Genomic DNA, 24,535 nt, shown 5'->3' with positions numbered 1-24,535 from the left:
GAATATTGCGATCCAGGGGATACGGGACGCTGTGCCTCGGGGTCAGAATATCAGTAAAGTGTTTGGGGAATGTCAGGAGAGAGACGAAACTCATACTGAATGGCTGGACCGTTTGCGGAAAAGTTTACAGGTATATTCTGGAACTGATACAAACTCCCTGATTGGGGAGGTGTTACTTAAAATTCAGTTTGTGGCAAAATCGTGGGAAGACATTCGCAGAAAACTTGAGAAATTGGAAAATTGACAAGAAAGAGGTTTGCAAGAATTGTTGAGAGAAGCTCAAAAGGTTTACACGAGAAGGGATGAGGAGGAGCAGAAAGTACAGGCAAAGGTATTGGTGGCTGCAGTCAGGGAAGCTCAAAAACAGGAGCGAGTCTGGGATCCGGTGAAACCGACCCGAAAAGCCGGGATTCAGGGAAAGCAGCCAGCACCCACGGGGAGGGACTCAGAAACTAAGAGTGAAATTCCAGAATGTTACTATTGCAAAAAGAAAGGACATCTTAAAAAGGATTGCATAAAAAGGATGAAAGATGAATGGATCTTTCAGGAGGATTAGGAGTGTCGAGGGCTCTTCATTTTGGGGACCAGAACAACTAAGGAGCCCTTGATAACATTAAAGGTAGGTCCTCAAAAGAAACAAGTTTTATTTTTGGTTGATACTGGCGCAGAAAAATCCACACTACAGAAATTACTGCCCGGATGCAAAAAGGGTAAGGAATCTATGTTAGTAATTGGCGCAAAAGGGGAACCGTTTAAAGTACCTGTGATAAAGGATGTGGAAATTGAATCAGAAAATAAAATTTGCTTAGGGGATATGCTATTAGTGGAGGAAATAGACTACAACTTATTGGGGAGGGATTTAATTGTGGCTCTCGGGATAAACTTCATGGTAAAGGAATCCCAGTTGGTGGTGAGCTTGTACAAGTTAACCACCGTGGATGAAGATAAAATAGATTCTAAGGTTTGGTATGCCCCAGGGAAAGCAGGTCAATTGGAAATAGAACCTATATGTATTGAAATAGAGAAACCAGAAGAACCAATTAGGATTAAACAGTATCCCATCTCAATGGAGGGGAGGAGGGATTTGAAGCCAGTAATAGACGATTTGGTAAAAAGGGGGACGTTGGAACCTTGCATGTCTAGACAAAACACCCCCATTCAGGCCATAAGGAAAACGGATGGCAGCTACAGGTTGGTACAAGACCTTAGTGTGGTGAATGGAAGAACAAGAACCAAATTTCCTGTTGTGGCAAACCCCTATACCCTCCTGAATCGAGTTTGTCCCGGAGACACTTGGTATAGTGTGATAGATTTAAAAGATGCCTTTTGGACCTGCCCTCTAGCTGAGGAAAGCCGAGATTATTTTGCTTTCCAGTGGGAAGACCCTGAGACAAACAGAAAACAACAATTCACGTGGACATCTCTACCTCAGGGTTTTGTGGACTCACTGTATCTGTTTGGGCAAGCCTTAGAACAATTATTAAGCCAATTCGAACCCATAGAAGGAACCAAATTGTTACAATATGTGGATGATTTGCTAGTGGCAGGTCCAAAGGAGGAAGATGTAAGGAAAAGTACAATTGCTTTACTGAATTTCTTGGGAAACAAGGGTTTAAAGGTTTCAAAATCTAAACTTCAGTTTACAGAGCCAGAGATAAGATATTTGGGACATTGGATAACAAAAGGTAAAAAGAAGTTGGACCCCAAAAGAGTGGCGGGTATTATTGCTTTGCCTTCCCCACAGACGAAAAGGGAAATTAGACAGCTGTTAGGACTTTTGGGATATTGCAGACAATGCATTGAAGGATATAGTGAAAAGGTGAAATTTCTGTATGAAAAACTTACTACAGACAGGTTGAAATGGACTGAGCAGGATGAAGAAGGATTCAGAGAACTTAGAGACTTTAGTGGCGGCACCAGTGCTGAGTCTCCCAGATGTAAAAAGACAATTTCAGTTGTTTGTGGATGTTAGTAGTCATACTGCTCATGGGGTTCTAACCCAGGACTGGGCAGGGGCCAGGAAGCCTGTAGGGTATGTATCAAAGCTTTTGGATCCAGTAAGCAGAGGGTGGCCGATTTGCTTGCAGGCGGTTGTGGCAGTGGCTCTATTGGTAGAGGAAGCGAAGAAAGTCACTTTCGGAGCTCCATTGGTAGTATATAACCCTCACAATGTAGGGGGTATTTTGCAGCAGAAAGCAGATAAGTGGCTTACAGATGCTAGACTTCTCAAGTATGAGGCTATACTGATACACTCACAGGAGTTGGAGTTGCGGACAACTCCAGCCCAAAACCCGACTCAGTTTTTTTTTGGTGAACCATTGGAAGGAATTACTCATGACTGTGCAGAGGTAGTAGAATTGCAAACTAAAATAAGGCCTGACTTGGAGGAAGAGGAGCTTGAGGAAGGAGAGAAATGGTTTGTGGATGGTTCAGCAAGAGTGGTGGAAGGGAAAAGGAGATCTGGGTATGCCATAGTTGATGGTAAAACAGGAAATGTTGTGGAGTCTGGACCCCTTAGTGCGAACTGATCGGCTCAGGCATGTGAATTATATGCAGTTCTGTGGGCACTCAAGGGGCTGAAGGGAAAGAAGGGGACAATTTTTATGGATTCTAAGTATGCTTTTGGTGTGGTTCACACGTTTGGAAAGATTTGGGAAGAAAGAGGCTTGGTGAGTACCCATGGGAAAGGATTGGTACATGGGGAAATTATAAAGCAGATTTTGGAAGCAATCAGGGAATCAGAAGCTATTTCAATTGTGCACGTTAGGAGTCATCAGGCTGGGTTGCAATTCAGAACTCGAGGAAATAATTTGGCAGATCAGGAAGCTAGAAATGCTGCTTTATTGGTGATGAGTACTCCTGACATGGAAGGGGGTGAGGTTCAGGAATATTCTCCTCGCCCCTCCCCCGAAGAAATAAAAGGGTACAAGAAAATAGGTGGAAAATTAGAGGAAGGTAGGTGGAAACTATCAGATGGGAGAGAGTTGTTATCTAAGGAATACACAAGGAAAATTCTGAGGAGACTCCATCAACAGACTCATTGGGGTGCGCAGGCTCTTGCGGAACAGTTTCTAAAGTTTTTTGGATGTAGAGGGATTTATGAGCTGGCAAAACAAGAAGTACAAGGATACATGACATGTCAGAAGGTGAACCGAGATAGGTCAAGACAAGCACTTTTGGGGGGGTGACCCTTGGAATATCGGCCGTTCGAAAGAATTCTAATAGACTTCACTGAGTTACCTAAGGTGGGGAGATACAAATATTTGTTGGTGTTGGTGGATAAATTGACTCATTGGGTAGAAGCCTTCCCAAGTGTACAGGCCACAGCCTAAATCATATCTAAAATTCTTTTAGAAGAAATTATACCTCGATATGGGGTAATTAATCATATAGGTTCTGACCAGGGGACACATTTTACCTCAAAGATAATTAAACAACTAGTAGATGCCCTGGGGATTTAGTGGGAGTTCCACACTCCTTGGCATCCTCAGAGCTTGGAACAAGTGGAAAGAATGAATCAGACTTTAAAAGCCCAATTATCTAAATTGATGCTAGAGACCAAAATGTCCTGGGAAAAATGTCTCCCCTTGGCACTGTTAAATATAAGAACTATGCCTTACTCTGAAACTAGAATCTCTCGGTTTGAAATGTTATATGGAATGCCATATGAACATGGGATGCCCGTAGGGCACCCCCTCATGGAAGATGGCCAAATCCAACCTTATTTAGTAGCTATCAATCAGCATTTGCAGGAACTACGGAAACAGGGAATGGTGACTCAAAGTGCTTCCTTGAAGTTTCCGATCCACAAGATACGGCCTGGTGACGAAGTGTTGATCAAAACCTGGAGATAAATCCCGCTGGCACCTCACTGGGAAGGCCCCTTTCTTGTCCTTCTTACCACAGATACAGCTATTCGGACTGCTGAAAAAGGATGGACTCACGCATCCTGAGTTAAGAAAATGGAACACTGAACAGAGTCTCCCGAGTGGAAGGTGACGTCTTCCCCAGGGGACTTGAAGATTAAAATACAACGAAGTGGTAAATGAACAACTGGGACCAGATAAGTTGCCGAGTGTCTGGCTGTGAATGCTTCCCTTTTGTGCATTTTAAGTGTGTGTATTGCAAACAAATTTGGGTTGCTCATTGTAAGGGCAGGGATCTACCAAGGGGTTTGTGTTATAAGTGTTTTGAAGAGGAGACGAGACTGACCTACCGGATTTTAGTGCTCGCTACTAATTCAGGTATATTGGAATTAGATCCCCCGGAGTGGTACTTGTTATTCTGAAAGGGGGTGAGGGGCAGATTGGATGAAAAAGCAAATGTTATTGAAGTCGAGTGCCGGAGGACCAATAAGGTACCTTGTAGGGCAGATCCAGTCAAACTCTCAAGGTTAAATGTTTTCAAAAGAAGGTTTGCAGTCCGGACTAGTTTTGGTACCCCTGAAGAGTATCCTTGCTGCCGTGAAGATGGTTTACCTTGCTGTTGGTGTCAACCTAATGGGCGAAGGCAGAGGCAGAGGGATATGCCTGTGGGGAGTCCTGCTAGTCCTGAGCCTAGTCGTGTGTGAAATAACCGGAGGGCACACCAAGGATGAGATCAGTACTAAAAGGCTGGAGAATGACTGCCGGCAGTGTCTGCAAGCTATCCGGAAGGAGCAGGGGGCCCCTAGAGGGAGCCAGTCTGTCTGCCAGGAGGGTATGGCTAAAAGGTACTGCACCTACAACGGCACTTGGTACCAAACTTGCAAATTGGGAAGGAGAATAATTTGCCAAAGTCTAAAAGCAGAATCTAAAACTGGGAAATCAGAAGCTCGCTCCTCCCATGTATTAAACAAAAGAAATGTGGAAGAAATAACTACTATCCCTGTTTGTCAGCAGTGCAATCGGACAGTATGGATGGGGGGAAAACTAAATCCACCTTTGTAGGGTATTTTCAAGTGAATAATTTGTGTTATGATAATAATCAATTAGATATGTGCAGAATGGGTGGACGAACCTATTGGGTAGGGAAGAATTTAAAACATAATGGTGAATCCACAATTAGCAGTGAACCTATAATGCTCAACCTCCTTGAGGGGAATGATGATCAAATTTGTTGGCAGTATGATAAAAGGTTTTGTTTTTCAATAAATAAATAAGGATTGGATCCTGAAAACAAAATAAAACAGGTATCACAGGAACTAAAAAGACAGGAATCTGAAGCCAGGAAAAAGAGGATGGAACAGGAAAGGTTGAGAACATTCAGTGAGCATTATGAACAGATGGAAAAACAATACGGGGATTGGGGCTTGCCAGCCTCAAATCAAAACCTATTTATTGATTTAATGCAGGAAATAGCAACAGAACTGGGTTTATCAAATTGCTGGATTTGTGGAGGTTTGAAATCGGCAGAGAAATGGCCTTGGAGAGGTGAGAGCTTGTCTCCAGAGCAACTGTTAAAATGGGATAATAATCAAATTTCTAAAATTATGCAAAGACCCGAAGGGTGGATCCTGGACCAACGAATAATTGGTATGATTTTCATAAGCAGAGAAGGGAGAAAATACACTGAAGTGGTCGGGTATACTCCCTGCATATCCACTATAGCAGTAAATTCAAATAACAAAACGAAAAGTTGGCAACCCAAACCCCTGACAGGGTATTGAAGTAAAATAAAAACAGAAGGGTGTGAGTGGATGGAGACAATTGAATTGTGCTGGCATAAGAGCTCTGGAGCCAACCCTTACCAAGCGTTAGAAAACCTGAGAGGTCACTGGAGAGATCCTGGAAACATGAATGTGAGGTGAAAGGCTCCTGATGGAATATATTGGATTTATGGTAAAAAAGCTTATAGCGAGTTGCCCCGAAGGTGGAAGGGTTCATGCACTTTGGGAATGATTAGGCCTTTCTTTTTCACTTTGCCCAGGTCAGAAAGTGGTTTGTTGGGGGCCCCTCTCTATGAGACACTGAGTAGAAGGAAAAGGAGTTTGAAAAAAGAGCTCCCTATTGCTGAGGGAAGCCAGAAATGGGGGGAGGGAGAGTGGCCGGCAGAAAGAATAATGGAGTATTATGGGCCAACTACTTGGGCAAATGATGGGAGTTGGGGTTATAGGACTCCTATTTACTTACTGAATAGGCTGATAAGGCTTCAAGCTGTGGTAGAGATAGTATCTAACCACACTTCAGATGCCCTGGAACTATTGGCTCCACAACACTCCCAGACGCGAGCTTATGTGTATCAAAATTGCATTGCTTTAGACTACCTGTTGGCTGAAGAAGGGGGTGTATGTGGAAAATTTAATGAATCTGAATGTTGTATAGAGATTGATGACTATGGGGAAACAATTAGGGATTTGGTAGCCGAGATAAAGAAAGTGGCTCATGTACTGGTGCAGAAGTGGAATTCCATACCGAAAGCCTCATGGTGGGATCAGTTATTTGGAGAAGGGGCTTGGTGGAAAAAGATGGTATTTTTCATTCTTTGTTCTGTTGCAGGAATTGTATTCTTACCTTGCTTGATACCCTGTTTCATCCGATTAATCCACTCTGTAGTACAGGGAATGCAAATTGCTACTTTACCCACAGACCCAGAATTGGCATTGGGAAAAGGCTGACAATCTAAAGTTTCTAAGATATTGGCTCTGGGAGAAAAAGGAGAAAAGAATCAAGCAGCAATGGCTTTGGCAAAATTTGAAGAAAAAGTAAAAGATAAGAAAATATCATACAAGGAGTACTGTGAATCTTCCCAGGAGGATTGGGACGATTCAGAAAGGTGGGAGGATGACTAAGGGAATCAACAAGTTCCACTTGTAGTATTTTATTTAGTTAAGATTTCTCTCACTACGGGGTATGGGGAGCACTATTTGTGTAGAGTGGGATAAAGGTTAAGGTGAAAAATAAATGATCCACTTGAAACATCTTGCTCAAAAGAGCATGAATTGATGTGTCCATATAAAAAGGGGGTACTGTTATGAGGAACATACTGTATTAAATAATTCGTGCTCAAATAAAGTATAAATAAAAAGCAATAAGCAGATACCGGTTCCAGGAAACTAGGTTTGCATTCAGAGATGAGTGGCTCTGGCAAAAGAAGAAAAGGAATCAACACCTGAAAAGAAGGTCCCAGCCCTGGAGATGGGCCATTAATGGAGATGGGCCATTAATGGAGATGGACCATTAATGGTGATTAATCAAGGATGCGCCAAATCAGATAAGCCTCAACGACTGGGCACACCCGATGCTGCCTTCCTGGAAAATTCATCAATTCATTAGGGTCTGCCCGAAAAACTATTCAGAAGAAAAACTGTATCAAAAGAAGACCCATGAATACACAATTCGAGCAAAAGTGGACAAAGAACCCAGCCTGGGGGAAAATAAAGAGTATAAAAACTGGACTAATGGTGGTGGGATTCGTGAACGAGGGGGATCCATATGTTCACCCAGTGTTGATCCCGGGATCGGGGCTGTCTTTTTATCGTGGCTTTCCTTGTTCTCTGTTATGTGATAAATAAATTCTGTTTTTAAATTTTATTTTTCAAATCTGGCTGTCTCATTTATAACAGCATAATTGATAAAAAGCACCAATTAGTGTAAAAAATAAAATACAAGTTCCTGAATTAAGTTGAGTGTTGTTACTGTAAAGTGCCTTCTCAGTTAGGTACTATTTACCTTACCTATTGTAAGGTTTTCTCTGTTAAATACCATTTACCTCAGACCTATTGTTATTGTAATTGAAAATGCCTTTCCTAAATGTTTTCTCTGTTAAATGCTACTTATCTGGGACCCCTTTCTTTGAAACTGTATCCTTCCCACCGAGTATTGCCCCTGCTGCTCCCCACATGGCAACCGATGACACCAACCGGCATGCAGATAAGGAGAACTCCCATGGGGCTTAGCCCCCAGAGGAAGTGGAATTGATATCTAAAAACTCCTAGAACAAGCGAGCTATTGCCCAGACCGGACTCCAAACTATGTCAGTGAGCAGGGAAAACATCAGGCTACCTGCTGGGGCTCCGTGTCTTGTCACCATGATTTAAATAGTACCCTCTTCGCATGACTACCTTAGACTTTTCAACGAGCAAGTGTCTTCCCAGGGACTTGCGAGAGGACGGAAGCCCCAGCTCTGTAGTGTGGCAAAGCTGAACACCTCCTCCCCTGCATTGTCCATCAGGGGCAGCGGCGGTGTGTGTGATCCCTCGGGTCCCCACCTATAGCTGACCTTAATAAAGGCATTAAAAAGGAGGAGATCTTGCCCGTTCATTTCAATTAGGAGGACAAGTGGTGATGCAATTCCCCCCTCCAGGTCAAGCCCCTTCTCTGGCGCCCTCCCTTCAGCACTAGTTGTACTTTGTCCATGAGAATGTATCTCGAAGAGTTATTCTCAGCCTTGGTTTCCCAGGAAGAACCAAGATAGCATTGGGGCCTTGTACGTCCCAGGGCTTAGAGCTCTGGAATTTTGTCTTTCTGCTTAAGGAAAGGCCATGGAAAAGTACTGGGAAAACTAGTCACTAATACAATAGGCTACAGAGCTACAAATATATGTGTGAATACAGAGAACATAGAAAAGAAGAAAAAAAGACAAAACCTAAATGGCATTAATAATGTCATGCAGCACAACTCTTCCAATTTTTTAATCCATTCTGAAATACCCAAATGTTAATTTTAGCATATTTCTCTGCTTTTCTTCAGTTGTGAATCTGTCCCAGTTGATGTGTGCTACCTAAGTGTATAATTAGAATGAGAAAAAGTTACCGTTTTTATTTGTGACTCCTATTTGAGCATTTTCTTAGTAGATAAAATAGTTCACTACTTCAGAAAATATTCAAAGCAGGCAGCAATGTGTAATATCTGTGCTGCTCCTGAGATGCCATGAAAACACTGATGTTGAGCTGTGTTACCTTCTTCATAATGTGAAAAATGACATTTACTTTCTTAGAAAAATTTATAAGTTTAATAAAAATATAAAATAAACAATTAGGAGACAGAAAAGCAAAAGTATCTTGGCTGTGGGTGTCTCACCAGAAAGCACGCTCACTCCTTCAAAATCCTTGTTTTTAAGGATTAACCTTTTACATATGTATTTTTCAAACATTCCTTTGAGTCCAGATGTTCTCTTGGTTTTTGGCCCCCCTTTCCTTCAAAACTTGCCCCATTGTACCAAATTAACATTTTATTAGATAAAGTCCTTGTTGGCTCCTGGTAGTCTTTCTGATACCAGGAGATCAATGAATTCCTTCTTGTAGCTTTTGTTTCACCGCTGTCTTGATCTTAATCAATTCAAGAATGTAGGACGATTCTCTCTCTCTCTCTGTATCTTCTGGTGAGGGTTTGATTCAGTTTTGTTCAACTGGTTTGACTGGTTTTAAATGTTACAAAAAGTTTTACAACTCAAAAAGAAAATATACAGTAAAACTTTCTACATTATCAATATAGCATTCATTTTAATATTTGCGAAAAGCCAACTCTTTAATATGCATTTATAACAATAAGCACTGTAGAAATGTGATTTTCAAAATCAAGGGCTAATCCAAAATCCAGGGCCATTTATGCATCTTGAGCTGCTCCTGGTCTGTGTCCTCTGACAATAACTACTGCCTAACAAATACTGTTCTGTCACATTTCTGAAGATGTGTGCAATGCATTTTGGTGCTGATTGATTTGTTGGGGTTTTGTGTATGTGCACTGCAGGCTCGAATTGCAATGGCTTTAAAATGGCAATTAGTCATGAGTTGGGGAAGTTAAAGCTCAGAAAAATGTACTTGGGAAGTGCTTTAGAGTAACCACTGGTCTGTGCTGTAGCACAGTACAATGCTGGAGGTCCTGTTGATTGTAGTGTCCTTGAACACTATTTAAAATAATTTTTAAAAAGTCTTCTCTTTCTCTTTGTCTTTACTTATGTATATTGTTTCCATGGGTTTGGACTCTTTAGACAGTAGTTGGTGTGTGTGTAACAAGGAAGTTGTCAGCTTTTCTGTTAGTAGGCCTATACACTGTCTACACTCTAATCATGAGGCATAGCTGTGGATATATCGTATGCCAGTCTGATCAATTGTTTAGTTGTGAAGGCAATAGATTCGGTTTCATTTGTAGAACAAGCAACCTGGGACCATGATAAGTTCACCCAGTTGCTGTTGAGGTCTGTGTTGCTCTTCCTGTCAGAACTGGCGACATGAAAATTAGTTTGGATAGATGTCTTTGTGTATTTCAGTCAGCTTCTGATCATGTAGAAACAGCCACAGTAATCAAAGGCTTGGCTTTTGTTTAGAACAGCTTCCCTTTCAGAAAGATACCTCTTCCTTCTACACATAGGTGCATGCTAATGATAAGTTAGTGAAATGAAGAGTACAGAGAGACACTAAGACATTAAAATCCATGCTGAAGCCATGGAGGGAATAACTTAATTTTCTTAATAAAAACCACCCTTTAAAAATATGATTAAGTTGTTTATTTGGTTTAGTTTGGTTTATTGAGACGGTTTAAGAAATACAAAAGGAGAAATCTGCAATATTTATTCCCTGCTGTGCATGTGGAACTCCTCTAGATGTTACCATTTCGCATGTCATTTTTCAGTTAGATTTTTTTTTTCTTGGGGAGTTATTTAAAAAAAACCCCTCTGATTAGCTACATGTATCTCAAAAGTACACAAGGGAAAACAAACAAACATATCCCTCCTTAAAATAGATAGTATAGAATCATTAAGTATTTCTTATCCAGGTGAGAGAGAGATTTGAGAAAATACACGAGTTGGGGTTCTTTGTTTTAATTTTGCATTTTAGTATCTGCAATGACAGAAAAAAAAGTAAAAATGCTTAAAAGTTGGTGAAAGGAGTTGATAAACTTTTTAATTTAAAGGTTGTTCTTCAAAGTAGGTGTGTGCATCATATAATTGCACCTTTAAAGGGCATGGCTCAGAGCACACTGAAATGATGGAAAGGCAGTGCCATAAGGGGCCAAAAAAAGCTGTTCAATCCATTCTTTTACCTGAGTTTCTATTGGTCCTGCTGAAATGAACAGGCTTTGAATAGAGTATTTCTAGCACCAACTCTTTAATAGTCATTGTCATTTGAATAGTGATTTTTTAATAATTTGCAAGTATTTTCATTTATATTACAGTACTTTATTACTGTGTAGATATTTTCTTTCTGTTTTGATACTATCAAAATTGAAGACATGCTTTCAGCTTGTCCCCTTATGAACAAAATATATATGATTTTGTCTGTCTTTTTTCTGAATCACATTATCAGTTCTACTAGTTGCTCGTGACTGTGCTGAAAGAGGTGTTTAGGAAGAAAACTTGGTTGCTTGCTTAGCAGCAAGCATCATGAGAACTAAATTTTAAAGCTGCAATGTCTGTATTTCTGAGTTATAATAGCTTTAAATTAGAAATTTGTAATAGCTTTCTTTTCATTCCTTTAAGCGTGTGTTCATATTTGGCTGTCTTTGGGGGGAATGTAACTCATAATAAACAAATTCTGACATTTCAGTGAGAAAATGTTGCTGTTCATGATCTGCAAGATGAGGTTTGATTCTATCTTTGAAAATATTTTCTGACTTGTTTCTCAATTTTGTAGTTATCAGCAAAATCAAGCATTACTCAAACTATTTATGTTTTTAAATTTTTATTCTGAGTTTGGTTGTAAGAGGATTTAAAAATATATTTAATTTAACTCACTGTGATAACTCCTTAGTGCATCTATATTAACTTTAAAAAGTATTCAGTATAAGCAGTAAGAAAACAAAAAAGTGAAAAATTATTCACAAGGGTGGTTCTATTAGCTGCTAATTAGTGGGGTTTTTCCCCCCACATAAACTCCCTTAGTGTGCCCACATTCTAAAGATGTCTGGACAAACAGTACCAAACTGTTCCATGTGGTTTTTCTGATATTTCAGCCTGTCATCATAATTCTAGATTGTGTATTAATTGTGCAAGGGACTATATGGTCAGAATAGGCTTGGAACTGATAGAGATCCCTAGGTGCAACTGAACAACCACTACTAAATAATATATATCAGAAAGGAAAAAAAGCTGCTCTTATTGTCAGTACAGATGACATTTGAATTTCTGAGAAGTACAGTGTGGAAAAACAAATAAACAAACAAACTATATTGTTCGTGCTCCTGGGTTTGTTTTTTTTTTTTTAGTCTAAATGCCAGTGAGTTAATTGCATAAATATGTTCCTGCTGACTGGAAGTACTCTTGGAGATGTGGCTATAATTGTGGTGGTTGTTTTCGCATGTATCAAAGGAATTATGGAGTTTGTCACTTAAAGTGGGAAACAGGAGGAATATTAATAACCAGGAGTTGTTTTGGGTGTGGAAAATACAAACTACCAAATAGTCTTTTATTAAAAGCAGTTTTCTATTTTTGCACATATTTTCTTTCAGACTGTATGTATACAATTTATGGATATTACATGCAGACTATCACTTCTCTTTTTTTTGTAAAAAGATTTGGTGGTGATTGGGCCAATTAAAAAAAATAAGCCATAAGGTTATTGTTAGAAAAGAAATTGAATACATATAGCTCTTGCAGAAGGTTGAAGATTTAAGGGCCTGCATGAAATGTGTGCTCTGTTCAGTTACTAGAAACAAAGATAGGCTTTAAACTCAATAACAAGGGTACATTATTTCAGATGTTGAGATTTTTACATTGTAGTTTTGCATTTTGCACTTTATTAAATCTTTTTTCAAATAAAAATAAAATTACAATGTTTGGGCACAACATGATATTTGAGAAATGTGTGTAATATTCATGTAATATTTAATTTTATATTTAAGAACTGCAATATATTTTTTTTGTGTATCAAGCTTTTGCTATTTGAACCTTTTCTCATCTCTTATTTATTATGATGCTAGAATATAATTTGATTGTCTTCTCAGTCATAGTTCATTCACCTGTATAGAAAACATTGTAAAGAATGACTTGTAACAAATTACCTTAAGAAGTTCAAGTAGCAGAAATGTAGATATTTATCTACACATAGTAATAAAAATGCATCTTACCTGAAATGTTTGTAATAAACTGATACAGTGTGTGATAAAAACTCATCTTCAGAACCACAAAGGAGCTTGGGATTACAATGGCCAGCACGAGAACTCTGGTAACAGAGAAATGGTGGCCCAGCACAGGCTTCTCTGGGGGCTGTCATAGAGAGCCCCCAGCCCTATGCTGTGGGGGTGACACCGATCACCATGAGCCTGGGGCTGCTTGTGCCATCTCACAGACGAAATGTGGGATGCAGTTGGGGGATGCAAGGAAAAAGTGTTTTGTGATTGCATATGACTTAGACAGTCTGGGGAGGCATCAAAGGCATTGTAAGGGTCAGGGGAGAGAATGGAGGTTTCAAGATGATAAGTTTAACCAAAGCCAAATTCTTGTGACATTGTGCTTAGAGAGATGACAACTGGGAAAGAAGAATGGAGCTCTTTAAACTTGGATGAACAGAATCATGCTGTTCTTTGTCCAGTGCCAAAGCAGTACAGTCTCAATAATTTGAAAAAAATTAGTCTTGCCACATGTATTGTAGAGCGTTCCTTCATTGCAATATTTTGTAAGCTGTGGGTGCAGTGTGCTGATAACCTTGTTTTTTAACCTTCTTTTATAATAATTATATATATATATATATTTAAAGTGTTGGCAAGGTACAAAGTTAAGTATGAGACCTAATTAAAATCCATTCCAGGTTAAGCTATTAATACATCTATGTTGGCAAGTACGTGGGTTGTAAATATAGTGCTATTAGTTCTATGTGAGAGAAAAATCACTTGGAATTTAAATAGAGAACATTGTAAAAATAATACCTAAGTATTTAGAGGGATACTCTTTGAATAAATAACATGAAAGAACAGCAGTTTTCAAAGTCAAACTTAAATAATCAAGACTGGAATTGGTATTCAAACCCAAATAAACTGTTTTTATTTCATATGGCATAAAGGACTTGGACTATCACAGAATCCTTTAGGTCAGGAAAAAACCTCCAGGATCATTGAGTCCAACCTTTGACCAGTCCCCACCTTGTTAAATAGACCAGAGCACTGAGTGCCACGTCCGGTTGTTTTTTGAACACCTTCATGCATGGTGACTCCACTGCCTCCCTGGACAGTCAAATCCAATGCTTGACAACCCTTTCTGTGAAGAAATTCTTCCTGATGTCCAACCTAAACCTCCCCTGGCACAGCTTGAGGCCATTTCCTCTTGTCCTAATCCTGGTTGTCTGGGAGAAGACTGACCCTTTCAGGCAGTTGTAGAGAGTGATAAGGTGTCCCCTGACCCTCCTTCTCTCCAGGCTGACAAAATATAAATATAATATGAATATATGAAAATACAAAAAAGTATGGTTCTTATTTATTAAAAAAATAGTGTTGATTGACTGAAAACTTGATCTTTTAGGGTTTTTTTTATGTACAAGTGATTAGCATTTTCCTAAGGAAATTAGGCTTTTGAGCAGCTCTCTCTTCATGTGTATACATTTTTGTTTGCATAAATTGGAGTGCAGTGTGGTAGAATGTTACTGTTTTGCCTGTTTATGGTAATTATATATTACTGTAGAAAGGTTTTGCAGGTTAATAATCTTAGTTTCACTTTGAGACAATTTTAGGGGGATTGGTTGTTGTTAGGCCAATATGGACCCGTCTCAGAGATCCTATGATATTTTTATGGTTTTGCTTATCAAATTTTATCACTCTTCTAGACCTGTTCTCTGAAATATTCCCATAGGCAACAGAAACCCACCATTTAATGTAGGGAAATAGTCAAGAAAGAAACCTTCCTAAGACTTACTAGCAGAGCTTTGAACTAGATTAATCAGGGGAAGGGATGTGCTTCTGAGTGTCAGAGAGGAACCAGGAAACACCAGCACTCTAGGAAGCAGTAGGGAAACATGTAAATTGTCCCAAAGGAATTAGGGATGACCTTTTACAAATGGTGAAGAGGCCATTCTATGATTCTGTGAGTGGTATGTTAGGTGCTGTGATTTTCTGCATCTTATTCTCAGGGTTTATGTTTTCTTTTGCCCGAGATTCCAGGCTGGTGGTTCAAATGGGTCTTTTTTGCCCTCTGTGACCTCTAAAGGATTTGAGTCTGCTCAGCGCAAGAATGAAGTGGAGTCTCAAGGTCTTGGTTTTCTTGGTTTCTTGCGTGTTTATTAATTCTTATCTTACAATTCTCTGTGTCCAGCCAAGGTGTTCACAGTAGCTCAGACATGATGCGACTCCCCCCACGATGGGAGGTCACCCTGCTTTTATACAGATAACTATGTGTCTCTTATTTACAATTCTGTGCCAATGTCTAACACCTATACAAGAAGGGTCATTTCCACTTTGACCCAATCTTGTCAAACTACCTTGTGCCCACGTCACTGCAGAAAATGGATGCCAAGGGAGAAGAACAACAACTCAGGGCAACACCCGAATTCCACCATCTTGTCTCCTTGCACCTACATTCTAAAACCCCAAAACTACAAAATCTTCCACATGGTGATAAACTACACTACTATCTGTTACACATTTGTGACTTGCAATTCTTCTCTGTGTTGGATGTTTTTTTCATGGACCAAAATCAAAGACTGTCTTCCTGGGCTCTGTGCCAGGCAAACCCCCTGCACAGACCCCAGACCCTCTTTCTTGCGTCCCAGGCCTCTCTACCAAGGTCTGTGACTTTCCAGGGCGCCCAGAGGGATGCCCTGGACTCCGACATCTTATTACCTAAAACCAAAAGGATATGAAAACTTAAAATGATTAAGCTTTGACTTATATGCACACTGGTGATGCTTTTAATTTTCTTTTGTATCTTATATTATTTTGTTAAATGTCTGTTTTGTTTTCCAGAAGATACTTTTGCTAGGCAAACTTGTTGGTTCTGATAGTAAATCCTTACTGAAAGAGGCTGAAATGGTTTGTGTTAAATTTTATGCATACTGGAACACTGCCCAGTTGTTCCTAGTGTAGACAGGCTTTTCTTGCAGTACAAGACAGGTTTCTAGTGGAAATGGTGGCTCACCCTTTTCTGTTTTATTATCTTTAAATATTACTGAGATAATCCATTTGTTCCAGCTCTACGTTTATTGTGTGGGAATTGTCCTTTTTTTCTGTAGGTACAGTAACTGAGGGAGGAAAAGAGAGTTTTATTTGTGATTACAGAGACAGTGTAATTATATGCTTTATTATAATCAGTTTACATAGAAATGTGAATGACTGAGGGCATCTACTGACTTGTAAACAAAATCATTGTAATTTAATATTTTGCAGAATTGGTCAAAACCTAATTCTTAATTATTTTTTTTTTAAGGAACTTCATGTTGGTGTTGCTTATGCCAGAATATAGTAAGCAAGGCAAATTAGCCCCAGCCTTGTGTAAATTTTTAATTGGCCAACATGATGCAATTGAGTATGAATTCCGGGTGGCTTTGGAAATGAAAGAGAACTGAGCGCTCTGGCTGGAAGTTGAACGTGATGACGGCCTGGTCTATGGTAGGGAAGCTGAAAATGGAGAAGAGGCACTCCAGAGAAGACAGAAATGTGGAACAAGACGTGGGTGAATGCAGTGCTGAATCTGAGGAATGGACGAGCTCAGAAAGTGAGCCTGAGCAACCATACTTCAGAAGCAGTGCTCAGTGGAGAGAAAAGGAGGTTTCCACCAAACCGCATCGGCCGCTCTGCCGGTCCCCATGTCTGGATCGCCCAAGTTTTTCACAGAGCAGTATCACACAAGACTTGAAGTTAGATGAATGCAAAACAAATTTGGACAAGGAATACCAAGCTAAAATGGATTTTGCTTTAAAGCTTGGGTATGCAGGAGATCAGATCCAGGCTGTACTGAATAAGTTGGGAGCAGAAGCGCTCATCAATGATGTTCTAGCAGAGCTTGTGAGACTTGGCAACAAAAGTGAATCAGAGGGACAAAGCACTGCCAGCACTACCACTGGTACTCTGGTGACAAGATGCCCTTGTCCAAAGGAAATAGCAAGCCCCGAATTGTCACTGGAAGATGAAGTGGTGGATAACAGTGATAACTTGAGGCCAATTGTCATTGATGGAAGCAATGTTGCTATGAGGTGGGTCTCCCTGTCACAATATTTGAAAATAATAAATCACTAAAATATTTAAGAAAAGACCAATATTGATGGCAAAGTCATTTTAAGTCATGTAGACTATTACACTGATAATGCATCTATTTTATGGACTCTTTAGTCTAGGCTTTTAATTATGCCATTACTCCTTTATATGTAATCCATATTCCAGTTCCCTTGCCCTCATTTTAAATCCAAGTTCTCACCTCAAATCTTTTGTTCAAGCAATCTATTTGTAGTGTGCTTTTGTGTGGATGGGTTTAGTGTGTTGAAGTCCTTGAACAATACTGAAAATTGTTTCTGGACAATAAAGGAAAGTAACCAAGTAGGGTAGGAAAACTTGGTTCTTTCTGAAGTGACATGCAGTGTATGGTAATGAAATGCAGTGAATTCGTTGTATTTGAGCTCTTGATGGTTGAGCCTGCTCAGTATTCAAAGCAATTTAGCTGTGTCAGAACAGGGATAATGCATGAGCTAAACCTGCTGACCTGCACGGCTAGGCTGCTTGCCCCACCTCGAGTACTGAGTGCAATTTTGGGCATCCAAAGGAGGGCCACAAGGATAGGGGAGAGTCTGGAGGGGAAACCTTATGAGGAGTGGCTGAGATGATTTGGTTTGTTCAGCCTGGAGGAGGCTGAGGTCAGACCTCATTGTGTTCTTCAACATCTTCATGAGGGGAAGTGGAAGGACAGGTACCAATCTCTTCACTCTTGTGACCAGTGACAGGACTTGAGAAAATGGCATGAAGCTTAATCAGGAGAGGTTTAGTCTGGATATTAGAAAAAGATTTTTCACCCAGAGGGTGGTTGAGCACTGGAACAGGCTGTCAGGGCAGTGGTCACAGCACCCAGCCTGTCCAAGCTCAAGAAATGCACAACACTCTTAGGCACGTGGTGGGATTCTTGGGGTGTCCTGCATGGGGCCAGGAGTTGGATTTTGATGGTCCTTGTGGGTCCTTTTTGGCTCAGGATATTCTATATACACTTGGCTGCTTAGGTCAACACTAACCCAAGAGATACCTGTCCCGTGCCACTTTTGAATGTGTCTGTAGAGTATAGAGTTGAGCTAGCCAATGATTTGTTTATCATTAAGTAAGTATGATTTTTTTATGAGGGAGTTATTTAAAGTCTGTTTAGTGATCAGTGATACCAAGATTTCTTCAGGTAATGTTCATACAATAGACTTGATTTAGTATCAGTCTTCTGCTCTAGAAGAACTTGCGATATGAATTATTATTTTTTCAGTGTATTAAGAAAATTTCAGAGTTTTATAGGTGTATTGAGTATGCTGACTTTTCAAATACATAAACCCTTCAAATCCTGTAAAAGTATTTTATATACAGAAATTTCCAGTGTCACGTTGTGGTTACATCAATCCATAAGATGTTTCTGTAAAGCATCATTGCCAAAACTGGATTTAACTTTTTTTTCTTTTTTTTTTTCTGTGCCTGTTGTATTTGAAATCTCTGCTGCTTGAGTTAGTTCTGAGAATAATGTGGCAGGCAGCAACTGGAGAAAAAAGGGGGTGTACTCTGACTATTTCATAGCTCAGATCTGATGCTTTATTTATAGGACCATAAGACTATTTCAAGTTATAAGGGATCCATAAGAATCATCAAATCAACTCATAACAAAATGAATATGCATCTGAAAGTTTTAAAGAATATTAAATTCTGTAAAATCTGAAATGTATCAAAATTTAAGGAAAATGCTTTTAGGAACGTTGTAGCTTCTGTATTAATTATTTAAGTTGTGAGGATTTAGACTATGCTGGTGATCCATAATCAAACAGAAGACATTAGACCTGTCTGCCTTTAGTCTGCTTCAGTGTTACTTTCTGTGATGTTTTGAGCCCAGGAAAACATAGTCCAGTAATCTGTGATGTCATTCTATAAAAATAACAATAACAACAGCAATTTTGAGGTGAAATTTTGAATGATAATCCATAGACTTTTATGAATATAAAGACAATTTTAGTATGATGGAAGTCTCCTAATTATGCAAAATCTGTTCTGCAGACTGAGAATATCTGAAAATGTAAGCTTATGCAGTTTTCTGCTTAAAAATATTGTGATTATAGATGATGCAGATAGAGATTGAATAAGATTAATAATTAAGATTCTCCTTGGTTTCTATCAAACCTCTTAAAAATTCTCCTTTCCCTTGCAGAAACTTCTTAGGCCTTTTTAAAAATTAAACTCTTTTATTTGAATTGTATGCTGTTTTAGAGACTCCTTTGTGTTTCAGAAAACAAATTTTTGATGGGGATGGGACTTAAACAACTTTGACACAATTCTTTCTTTCCTATAAAAAGTTCTAATAAAAATGCAGAACATTTAGTATCAGAGGAAAAGATTTTATTAATATAGATGTTTAAAAGCACTTATCACCCATGGCAGTCAGCATTGTTCATTCCTCTTTTTGTGATAGTGTTTTATGGTGCTACTTATGGTGAGCTCATTTTGTCAGGGAAAGTAATCTTTTTCATTAGGTCACCTAATAAAATGCAAAAAACTGAAAAACTTCATAAACTTCATGTTTACTTGCTTTTGCTCTGGGGATAGTGAAATTTCACCATTTAAGACTTTTAAGTAGCAGAGTTGCTGTAATCTGATGGCTGAATAGCTCTGTACAGTTGTCTTTTTCCAATTATGTAAGGAGGCCTAATAAAACTTTACAGAATTTGTTTTCCTTATATCCTTTGACCATGGCAACTTTAGAAGAAAAAAACAACCAAACCACCACAACAAAAATCAAAACCAAATGTAACTTTTATCCTTGCTGTTTCTAAAACTTGCATGTTCTTCAGCCATGGGAACAAAGAAGAATTTTCCTGCCGGGGAATTCAACTAGCTGTTGATTGGTTTCTGGAAAAAGGACATAAAGATATCACTGTGTTTGTACCTGCATGGAGAAAAGAACAGTCTCGACCTGATGCACCAATTACAGGTAACATCAAGATTTTCTTCGACCCCTTGGTTAAAAATGAAAAAAAATTATTGTTGTGTTTCTGATGGGTCCCAGTACTGGGCTGTGGATGTGGTGATGATGATGTTGCACTGAACTGTTTGTTTGAAAACACAACAGTTTTACTGGCGAGGAAACAAGCATTTAAATATCTGCATATGTAAACAATGATGTGGGTTTTGTAACGTTATTGGATGGTTTCAACACTTTTGAGAAGCAGTAGTTGAAATTTTCCCATTCACAAATGTTGTTGAGCATATGGGAACTGAGTCTTATTTGCTGGATGAGCATAAAAGAAGTAGTAACAGGCCAGGGACTCAGTTAGAAGGGTTATTTTGAACACTGAAAAGGCAGCATGTGTTTTGACCTGTACAAAGTCCTTGCATTTTACTCTAGGCTAACAAGGCTATTGTAATACAGTAACACCTGAATTTCTGATGTGTTCAGGAAGACTGAGTAAAGGTACATAGCTACAGAGTGGCTATGAAGTTCAAATAGCGAATATTTACTCAGTGCTTTGAAACCTCAGAAATAAAATCCACATCTAGGTGTTTTTCAATCATAATGAGGACTGTGTATGAATATAATTGCAAGATACTCTGTCAGACAAAAAAGGCAAGAATTTTCATAATACAAAGGTTGCATTTCTTTCTTTTAAAACTTTTTAAAAAGCTGCTCAACTAAAATTATTTTACAGATCAAGAAATCTTACATAAATTGGAGAAAGAAAAAATTCTTGTTTTCACCCCATCTCGAAGAGTTCAGGGAAGAAGAGTAGTTTGCTATGATGATCGATTCATAGTAAAACTTGCTTTCGACTCAGATGGCATCATTGTGTCAAATGATAACTATCGGGATCTTCAAAATGAAAAACCAGAATGGAAGAAGTTCATAGAGGAGCGGCTGCTAATGTATTCTTTTGTGAATGACAAGTATGGGTTTTTTCTTCAAAAGTAAATGCATTTGCTAATTCAGCATTCTGAGGAAAAACTGATCATGTTTCATTTCTTTTCCCTTAGATTTATGCCTCCAGATGATCCTTTAGGACGCCATGGTCCAAGCCTTGAAAATTTCTTAAGAAAAAGGCCAGTTATTCCTGAACATAAGAAACAACCATGTCCTTATGGTAAGTGCCTAAGTCAGATAGATTTGTTGCATTTAAAGGTAGGTGAAGCAAGCAATTAACATCTTGTCATTACCAGAACAAAAAAATGTACCCCTTTTCATGTTGCCATCCAAGCACAGTATCCACTTTTATACCTTTCATACACATATTTATAAAAACAGTGTAGCAGAAAATTAAGGATTACCAGATACACCTTGTGGATAATACAGCTTTTTGCTATTTTATTCTGGTTTGTATTCGAGGGAGGAGATTCATGATTAATAAAACTGTGTTAAAGCTGATTTTTTTTATATAGCACTGTGTGTATGTTTTCATTATTGAAATCATGAGCCAGTAGGAAGAAAAATGGTATGTCTTGCCTTTGATGCAGATAGACATGGATACAGGCAGCAGAGTCTGTGACTGCCTGTATATATCAAATACATCATTATTCCTTAGGGGTTTAATATAGAAATACTACTATTGAAAAGTGGTGAAAGATGTAAAGAAAAAAGATACCAGCTGGTGGTATTAATGAGTTTTTGATTTATTTAACCTGAAAACCTTTTTCTTCCAGGTAAAAAGTGCACCTATGGGCACAAATGTAAATATTACCACCCAGAACGTGCAAACCAGCCTCAAAGGTCAGTAGCGGATGAGCTTCGAATAAGTGCCAAATTATCTGCTGTGAAAACTATGAGTGAGGGAGCCTTGGCCAAATGTGGCACAGGGCCATCCAGCTCCAAAGGAGAAATCAGTTCTGAAGTGAAACGCATTGCCCCAAAACGCCAGTCAGATCCAAGCATTAGGTCAGTAGCTGTGGAGCCTGAGGAAAAGTTATCAGCAGCCCGGAAGTCCGAGGCCAGCTCTGTCCCGTCTCTGGTTTCTGCATTAAGTGTACCAACGCTCCCTCCACCAAAAAGCCATGCAGCTGGTGCATTAAATACTCGTTCTGCAAGCAGTCCGGTGCCAGGTTCCTCACAGTTTGTACATCAGAAATCCTCACTGGAACATATGTCCAGTGTGCAATATCCTCCTATACTAGTCACCAATAGCCATGGCACCTCAGTTAGCTATATTGACCAGTATCCCAAATATGAGTCACTGGGGGACCATGGCTATTACTCCTTACTCAGTGATTTCTCCAACTTAAGCATAAGTAGTATCCGTAACTCAGATTATTACGGGGCTGATATGGACCAGGGGATGTATTCTAGAAACTCAAGCCCCTGTCCTGACAATTGCTTAAGCCATACAAGTAATGATTCTTATTCCTCTTACAATGACTTGTATCTGGGTGTAGCAGATGCCAGTCCAGAAGACAATGCGAAGAGCCACAGACTGCCATTGAAAAATCGTCTTCAGCCTTTCCCTCATGGTTACCATGAAGCCTTAAATAGAGGTCAGAGTTACGGAACTGAAGATCCTAAGCAATCCCTTCGGAAACAGTCAGTTTCCCACTTAGGCCTACATGCTCAGCATCCCATTGTTGGAGCACGGTCCAGTTGTCCAGGAGAATACCCTGTGCCTCAAAATGTTCATCCCTCAACTGCACAACCAAGCCGTGCCTTGGTGATGACAAGAATGGACAGTATTTCTGACTCACGACTTTATGAAAGTAACCCTACAAGGCAGAGACGACCACCTCTCTGTCGAGAGCAGCACGCCAGCTGGGATCCATTACCATGTGCATCAGACTCTTACACTTACCACTCATATCCACTGAGTAACAACCTCATGCAGCCATGTTATGAACCTGTCATGGTAAGAAGCATGCCTGAGAAGATGGAGCAACTCTGGAGAAATCCCTGGATTGGGATATGTGGTGAGCCACAGGAACCTCATATCATCCCAGAACATCAGTATCAAACATACAAGAACCTCTGCAATATTTTCCCTCCAAGCGTTGTCCTTTCTGTGATGGAAAAGAATCCCCACATGACAGATGCACAACAGCTGGCAGCTATGATTGTTGCCAAATTAAGAACAGGGTGTTAGAGCAGTACAGCCTCTTTTGGATAAATGAACCTGTACAGCACATAGGACCCAGAGGAAAACTTACATGAAGTAAGAGGCCAATCTATTGTAAATATTTTCTACTAAGATAGTATAAAATTCTGTACACAGTAACAATCATATATATGCTGAGGCACTATATAAAAGTTGATTGTATTGCAAATTTTAAGATTTTAAATATAGGGATTTTAAATAGTATTTTATAGGAAATGCATACCTTGCTGCATGGATAGCTCACTAAGAACTATAATGTCACAATTGGTGTCTCAAAGCTGTTACTACAAAATTAGTGTTAGCAATTATATTGCATGTATTAATGTATACTTACAATTTGCTTATAAATACCTAATCGGCCTCTAAAAGTATGCTCTATACACACCCAGATGACTTTTAGGGTTTCAGCTTTGTCATTTGACACTGCCTTCTGGCATCTTAAGTATTGAAGAAAAAGTAAATTTGCTAAAAATTAAAATTGTTTATAGAAGGAAAAACTTTTTTTCAGTTTTTCAATGTCAACATGGCTGTTGGCACTTAAATTTCAGAACTGTCCCTCAAGAGTTTGAATAACTATTACATTGTCTTATATATTGGCTCAGTCCAACAGAAGCCAAATACTTTATTAAATTAGGACCCAAAACATTAAGGAATGTAAAGGCATGAATGGCATTCAGTAAACTGAAACTTTAACTGTAGCTTCTTTCCAAAATCTCTCAAACGTGCAGTAAGCAGCTGCTGGCTCAAATGACTAGACAAGCTGAAAATAAATTGTCAGTATTATGTAAACTGGATTACTCAACTTGAAGCAACAAAAACTGAATGTTAACATGGAAGTTCATCACTAACTGCAGCCCTTCCTCTGGGAGCAAGGATGCTGTTTGAGTGAGCTTGACATTCAAGGTGGCTGTACGAAATCAGCTTCAAAAACAGTGGAGGGGGAAGGCTGCTTCTTGAAAAGAGATGATCCAGTTTGGGTTTGTGGCAAAGCTGTCCTGGTTTTTGCTCTTCAGATCCACGCAAAGGTGTGCATTTGCCTCATGAAGGCTTTTAGAGTTCCTGTTTCAACAGGTGAGATAATTTTGTGTGGCATTGTTTGCGCAACTGGTATCTTGCTCAGGGTGGGAACCTTTGTAGCTAAATGTCTCCAAAAGAGGCGTTTATTGGTTTTTTTAAGCTGCACTGACTGTACGCCCTTTTTTGAATCCAGTGTATATTTCAATATTTTGAACCATGACTAACTCGATATGTCTCGAGCTAGGACTTGTTGACTTCTACTGTAGTTTTTTTCATGAAAGTTGAGAAGGCCTGGTTTATGGCCTTTTGTTTCTTCATGAGAAGGTGTGACACTGCCTAAATGTTTCTTACTGTGAAACACACAGAACGTGAGGCTGCAGTCAGGGTTGT

General features: G+C 39.3%; 1 protein-coding gene across 1 annotated transcript in view; it reads left to right on the top strand.

Moving 5' to 3' along the window:
• LOC310922146 (putative ribonuclease ZC3H12B) overlaps positions 1–23,455 on the top strand; it is a 43,852-nt gene extending 20,397 nt beyond the window's left edge. The window contains exons 2-6 of the mRNA XM_083882548.1: positions 16,267–17,032; positions 19,856–19,995; positions 20,711–20,945; positions 21,033–21,139; positions 21,696–23,455. Coding sequence (XP_083738674.1) covers positions 16,431–17,032; positions 19,856–19,995; positions 20,711–20,945; positions 21,033–21,139; positions 21,696–23,116 — 2,505 coding nt within the window. The 5' untranslated portion in view covers positions 16,267–16,430 and the 3' untranslated portion in view covers positions 23,117–23,455. The remainder of the gene's footprint in view (positions 1–16,266; positions 17,033–19,855; positions 19,996–20,710; positions 20,946–21,032; positions 21,140–21,695) is intronic.
• Positions 23,456–24,535: the final 1,080 nt, after the last annotated feature.

Source organism: Zosterops lateralis (assembly GCF_965231275.1).
Source record: "Zosterops lateralis genome assembly, chromosome: W".
In the NCBI taxonomy this organism is placed as follows: Eukaryota; Metazoa; Chordata; class Aves; order Passeriformes; family Zosteropidae; genus Zosterops; species Zosterops lateralis.
Note: the sequence above shows the minus strand (reverse complement) of the source record. Positions and strands in the feature narration are given on the sequence as shown.